The sequence below is a fragment of the Octopus sinensis genome, unplaced genomic scaffold (genome assembly GCF_006345805.1).
Source record: "Octopus sinensis unplaced genomic scaffold, ASM634580v1 Contig01978, whole genome shotgun sequence".
Classification (NCBI taxonomy): domain Eukaryota; kingdom Metazoa; phylum Mollusca; class Cephalopoda; order Octopoda; family Octopodidae; genus Octopus; species Octopus sinensis.
The window spans coordinates 3,402-10,957 of record NW_021825263.1 but is presented as its reverse complement, the minus strand read 5'-3'; the positions used below and the strand labels follow the sequence as shown (position 1 = coordinate 10,957).

General features: G+C 36.8%; 1 protein-coding gene across 1 annotated transcript; it reads left to right on the top strand.

Moving 5' to 3' along the window:
* Positions 1 to 5,494: 5,494 nt before the first annotated feature.
* On the top strand, positions 5,495 to 6,196 carry LOC115227127 (tigger transposable element-derived protein 4-like). The gene has a single exon (XM_029798045.1). The coding sequence runs from the start codon at positions 5,495 to 5,497 to the stop codon at positions 6,194 to 6,196; it is 702 nt and encodes a 233-aa protein (XP_029653905.1).
* Positions 6,197 to 7,556: the final 1,360 nt, after the last annotated feature.

The window sequence follows — 7,556 nt, the reverse complement described above, 5'->3', positions numbered from 1 at the left end:
TCATCATCATCATTATATTACTGTTAATGTGACTATAATTATAGTCCTCATCATTGCCACCATCGACGCCATTGTTTTTGTTATGAAAACTTAACATCATATTTATTATTGATATAATTATCGTCGTTATTGTCATTATTAACATTATCCTCGTCCTCCTGACCATCACCACCGCCACCAGCACAACAACAACAACCAACAGCACCACCACCATCACATCCACCATCACCACGACCACAACCACAACCACCACCGTCACCACGACAACCATCACAGCTACCATGACCACGACCACCACAACTACCGCCACTACCCACACCACCTCAACCACTACCACAACCACAACCACCAACGTCACCACCAGCATCACCACCACCATCACAACTACCATCACACGACCACCGCAACAACCGCCACCACCCAGAACCACCTGAGCCACTACCACCAACAACAACATCACCACCATCACCACCTCAACCACCACCACCTCAACCACTACCACCACCACCACCACCAGTACCACCACAACTACCAACACTATCATCATTGCCATCATCATAATAATGAATTTATGGAGCTGATTTTCGCTGCCTTTTTTTTTTTACCTTTTTCTTTGTATAGCTCTGCATGTAATTTCTTTTCTGTTTTTTAAAGATTTTCGTGAAATTTTTCCATAATTTCATTTTACTGTTTCTTTCTTAATCAGCTTGGCTTATTGTCCCTTATTTTTATTTTTGTGTATGTGTGTGTGTTTTCTCCAATCAATTCTGTACACAGATACGTCGATTAGACGATTTTGGCATATGTCAAGAGGCCAACATATTGCGAGGAAGTTAAGCTAGACATTTTCTCATTGTGTGTATGTGTGTAGCAAATTGTGTGTGTGTGTGTATTTTGGGTCTGTCTGTGTAGAGGCCTTGTTAGTTTTAATTAGCACAAGGAGAGACAACAGCGACAATAACAACAGCGACAACAACAACAGCAACAACAACAACAGCGATAAGGTGTGTACTCGACTGTATTTATAGGAATGTGGTGTGATTATGGTCCATTAGGGTTCACAATCTGTCTGGGACTTGTCCTGAGTGAATGCATACAACCACATAGCCTAACACGCATGCTCACACACACACTGAGTGTATATGTATATGTATGTATATATATATATATATATATATTGCATGTATGTGTGTATATATATATATATGTATGTATGTATATATAAAAGCATATGTTCGTATATTCATATATATATTATTATATATATGTATATATATATATATATATATATATATGAACCTATACATTGAGATATATAAAGTCATATAATTATGTATATTTATATATGTGCACACAATCCTATATATGTATACCTCTCTATATACATACACATATTTATATAATTTTTATGTACGTACAAATAAGTATATATATGATTATATATATATATATATATGTATATATATATATATACATACACACACACACATATATATATATGTGTGTCTATATATATGTGTGTGTATGCGTGTATGTATGTATAAACATGTGTATATACATACATGCACGCACTTACACTCACGTACACACATGCAGACACACGCACACACGTATATATATATATATATATATATATATATATAATTCTAATTTTATGGATTATTGATTCACGTTGACTAATAGTGTTTTACATATGCTTGCGTGTGTATGACGAGATTTGCGTATGCGCTTTTCTGTGTCTGTTTGTATGTGTGCGTGTTTTTTCTGCACGTGGGTATGTGTACGCGCATGTGCATGTGTGTGTATGTATGTGCTCGTGTGTATATACATATATACGTGCGTTTCAATGTTGTGCTCATGTGCAGATCTGCACAAGTTTTTGTGGCGAGCAGGCTTCGGCGTGATGAGGTGTAAATATGAAATGGGATGAGGGTGAGGTGTTATATAATAACTGCACATGTCGAAATTCCATTAGGCAGAACCGGTGGGTTCAGAGGTCAGATGGGGTTATCAAAAATTCCCCCGAACACATCATAAACAATAACGCCGGTATAATTTGGCAAACTACATGAATATATTGATTTTGTATGGCGTGTATGGCGTACCTATATACGCGTATATATTCACACACACACATACACAAACACACACACATACATATACATATATGCTCATAGACACATATATACAGACACACACATATGTATTTGTGTGTGTGTGTATGTGTAGAAGTTTCTATACGTGTGATAGCACACTACAACACCACACGCACACGCACATTCAAGTAATTACGCACATGCACACATTAACATCACCCATGTTGTCCTTAGTCATGAATGTATATATGTTGCAGCGCGTGGTAGTATGTGTGTTGTACGTACGTATGTATGTATGCATGTATGTATGTATGCATGTATGTATGTATGCATGCATGTATGTATGTATGCATGTATGTATGTATGTATGTATGTATGTATGTATGTATGTACGTATATATAGGTATAGATATAGATACACGCACATATCTATATACATACATATATATACATACATATATATATATACATATATATATATACTTACGTATATATATTTATATACATACACATATATGGGTATATATGTCTATATATACATATATATATATGTATGTATATTGTGTATGTATATATATATATATATATATATATATATATATATATATATATACATATATATACATATATATATACATATATATATATATACACGCGCGTATATATATATATATATATATTATATATTATATATATATGCATATAACTGTGTGTGTGTATGCGTGTGTGTGTGTGTGTGTGTGTGTGTGTGTGTAATATATGGTGTCAACTAAACACATGTGTGTTTCGATGTGTGTGTATTGTCATGGATTTATGCTCATCTTGAAGACAGCGTCTGATACATGTTTATGCGTATTTTTATGTGTATATATTTGTATGCACGATTGCATGTGTATATGTGCCTGCCTTAATGTATATAAGGATATAAGGTGTCATGTATGTACGATGCATATATGTTTGTGAATGTGTGTGTACTGGAGTATTCGAGTGGGTGTGATTGTACAGTTTATACAGAGGCGTATAAATAAATTGATAGCTAGACAGACAGACAGACAGACAGACAGACATATAGATAGATAGATAGATAGATAGATAGATAGATAGATAGATAGATAGGTAGGTAGGTAGATAGATAGATAGATAGATAGGTAGATAGATAGATAGATAAGTAGGTAGGTAGGTAGATAGACAGATAGATAGATAGATAGAGAGAGGAGAGAGAGAGAGAGAAATAGAATGATAGATGGATATTTTGATATATATATATATATATATAATATATATATATATATATATATATATATATATAGTATATATATATATATATATATATTATATATAGTTAATCCAAACAAGAAAACAAAAAGACAACAACGCAAGGATGTGGAACAAATAAAGTATTATTGGACGCTCAGGAAAGACGGGAAGAAGGAGGGTTGACGTTTCGAGCGGAGCTCTTCGTCGGAAACATAGGAGAAGGAAAGATCCCGAGGTATATATATACAGAGAAAGAGAGAAAGACAGAGACAGCAAGAGGGTAGAGAGAGAGAGATCAATAGATAAGTATATAGATGAGAGACAGGCAGAAAGGGGTATAGGTAGATAGATAGATTGAATGATTGATTGATAAATAGAGATATAGAGATAGAGAGAGATGCGAGCTCTTTGCCTCAGCTCTACTGGACATTACCCATTTTATGCCCCTCTCAATATCTTTCTTTCCTGCTCGAAATCATAATCGGTACTATCTTCACCTTTTTCGTCCTCCACAGTCGGGTATCCTGTCTTAAAGAGAAATGTATACGTCTACATCTCGCTTTCCTTCTTAATTATCCATGCGTCAAATGGGCAAGCTAAATCAGTTATGGAGCACTTGTGGTTTACTTTGTCCTACATCACTAAATCCCGTTTGTTGTGCTCCAACATCTGGTCTGTTTGTATTGAGAAATCCCAATGGATTTTCCAAGTTTCCAACTCAGTCACCCTGTGACTTGTGGTCGTGTCATGCCTCACCGCTCTCTAATCTCCACTTTTCACACAGCTTTCAATGCAGAATGTTTGCTACAACTTATACTGGTTTCGGGTAAGTCTAGGACATACAGCCAATACTTTCATCAAATGCGGCACAAAAGACACGCTTGCTTATTTCTAAGACTGATCCACCAATTTGTGGCCTAAGTTTGGCCCTGCGATTTATGTATAGTGCTCCCTGTCTCCTTTTTAAGTGGGCCTTTCTTCAACCACTGTCACCTATATTCTCCAGCAGCTTCAGTTGTGGTCACATGAAACTGTTTGTGAAAACCCTTGTTGAATAGGGCTTCTACTTCATTATCATTACGATAATTATTATCATTATTATTATTATTATTATTATTATTATTATTATTATTATTATTATTATTATTATTATTATTATTATTATTATTAAACGGGCAGAATCGTTAGCCCGCAAGGCAAAATGCTTATCGGTATTTCGTCTGTCTTTACGTTCTGAGTTCAAATGCCACCGAGGTCCACTTTGCCTTTCATCCTTTCGGGGTCGATAAAATAAGTACCAGTTGATTACTGGGGTTGATGTAATCGATTTACCCACTCCCCTCAAACTGCTGACCTACTACTAAAATTTGAACCCATTATTATTATTATTATTATTATTATTATTATTATTATTATTATTATTATTATTATTATTATTATTATATTATTTATTATCATTATTATTATCATCATCATCATCATCATTATTGAGTGGAAGCCCAACATACCCATCATGACTGCTCGTCTGATAAGGGTACGTCAAGCACATGCATCACAACAATATGTGCGCGACATGGTGATCTCATATCAAGATAAACAGCGCGTGACCTTGCAGGTGGGGGCCCAGTTAGAATTTTCTTCTGGTTGAGTAGCCCATCCAGCTCAAAAGGTAACTGAATAAGAGTTGTTTAAGGATGATGAACGAAACACCTATGTTTTCAGAGGTCAATTATTCAACCCCCAAAGAATTCCTCTCAACCAATGGCTATGATACTGCCCCACGTTCATAAGGACGTGTGTTTGATTCTTGGCGGTGCGTTGTGTTCCTGAGCAATATACTTTATTTCACGCTGTTCCAGTTCACCAAAATGAGTTGTACCTGTATTTCAAAAATGTGTTGTACCTGTATTGCAAAGGGGCCAGCCTTGTCACGCACCGTGTCACGCTGAATCTCTCTGGGAACTACGTCGTAACCGATGAAGTGCCATTTTATTTGTACATTTGCTTATGTTTTATTTCTACTGTCAGTTATACAGCATGTTTCGTTTAAATGTTCGATGCGCGTTTCTGCTGCATAGACAACTTAATTCAAGGACTTTGAATAAAATTGCATAGACTAACAACCAATCGCAAATAAAAGGATGCAAATGCAATCGCCAGTTGTCTTAAGCGGCAGCGAGAAGCTACCTCTTCTGGTGATCGGAAATTCCAAGCAACCTCGTGCGTTTAAGAACAAAGAGATTCCTGTGAAGTACAAGGCTACTTCGAAGGCGTGGATGACAGCAGAAATTTTTGAAGAAATGTTACAAACGTGGGACGGACAACTCGGGCAGCAAAACCGCAAAGTGTTGCTCTGTCTCGATAACTTCTCTGGTCACCCTTCTGACGTCCACTTGGACAACATCCAAATGCTCTTCTTTTCGCCCAACACGACAGCAAATTCCCAACCAATGGATCAAGGAATCATACAAAATCTTAAGCACCATTACAAAAAGCTCTTGCTGTCCCGCCGTCTCGAAGCCATGGACGAAGAAAACGAGTTTAAATTTACATTGCTCGACTCTCTGCACGTCGCTCGGCGTGCATGGGAGCAGGTCAGTGAATTGACGATTAAGAACTGTTTCGCGAAAGCCAAGTTTATTGAAGAGGAAATACAAATAGAGCCAGAGGATGCTGAGCTGCTCGAGATCTGGAAAGCTTTACCTCCCGAAGAAAAGACACATGAGAACGAAACAATTGAGCTGTTTGATTTTCTCAGTGCTGACGATCGCCTCGTAACTGGAGGATCTTTCACTCTAGAAGAAAAAGCAAAGGAGGTAATGCATAATGAAGGTGGAAAGTGAAGACGACGAGGTAATTGTGGAAGAGGAATACGTTTCGTTTGCAGATGCCCAGAGAGCATGGAGCACAATCCGAAAGTTTATGCAGCAGCAGAGCAGCGGAAAAACCCAGCGTCATGCAGGCGTGTGATAGGCTAGACAAAGAAATGAATGAAATCCGCCGAAAGAAGATGCGTCAGCCGACAATTTTTGAGAGCTTCGGGATTAACTAAAAGCAATCTGAACTTAATAAACTTGGATGTCTTCTTTTTACCATTGCATTGAACTTCTTATTGGCCTTACTTCCTACCCTATGAATTTTTATTCGTATGTTCAGTAAATTTTTGGTTATGTAGTGTTTAGATAACAGACCCTCGGTACTATGCTACTTTGGCTCAGTCCCGCAGGGTGGCATAGTAGCGAGAGTTGACTGTATGCTGTAGAACTGGCATCAGAAATAAAGAATAAGCAGATGTGCTAATCTCGGTAATCCTTGTTAATTGTCCTGTTTAAATATACCAAATCCACTCACAAGGCTTTGGTTGGCCTGAAGCTGTAGTAGAAGATACTTGCTCAAGGTACCACGCAGTGGAACTGAACCTGTAACCATGTGGTTGAAAAGCAGGCTTCTTTTCATACAACCACGCCTACATCTATGTATGTATGTATGTATGTATGTATGTATGTATGTATGTATGTATGTATGCATGCATTGTATGTATGTATGTATGTATGTATAAAACTGTTGCCGCATCAGAAAATGTTTAAACTAGAATCCCTGCACAGCATACGGTCCAGTTTGATAACATCTAAAAGCATCCCTTTTTTTTTTACTTTGCCTTCTCTCATTTTTAGTATGCCTTAACCTATTTTTCGTTTCCCTTTTAAACTTCCGTAAACAACTTCATTTTTAAAATGGATCTCCTTTCCCTAAAGATCCATTTCTTCTTCCCCCTTCCTTCCCCTAACGATATGTTCATTGTTAAATTATCGGTAAAAAAAAATGCCCTTTATTATTTCTGAAAAGCCTCTTCTGCTCTTATTGGTTTATTCTGTGTTGGAATCGAGTATTTTTATCCAATTTTGATTTAACTTTTCAGCCATATTTTCTTTAACATCCTGTAACCCTCTGTGAAGGATGTTATACTTTCTTTGAAGCTCGTTCTCAGGTCTATCTTTCACCGAGTTCTTTTCAATTATGGTATTTATCCTTCCAAAATCTTTACTGTGCTGTTTGTTTCCCAAGTAGAGCAGAAAAAAACGGGTCGTTGACCCTTTTCTGCTCTACTTATAATTCCAAGAATCACTACAGCAACAGAGGCCACACAGTATATATGAAGTTACATCTGTTATTTTCTTGTGTTTGATTTTCGCTCAGAATTTT

Excerpts from the sequence above, each read along its gene's own strand:
- LOC115227127 (XM_029798045.1), top strand. The coding sequence starts at position 5,495 with ATGCAAATGCAATCGCCAGTTGTCTTAAGCGGCAGCGAGAAGCTACCT.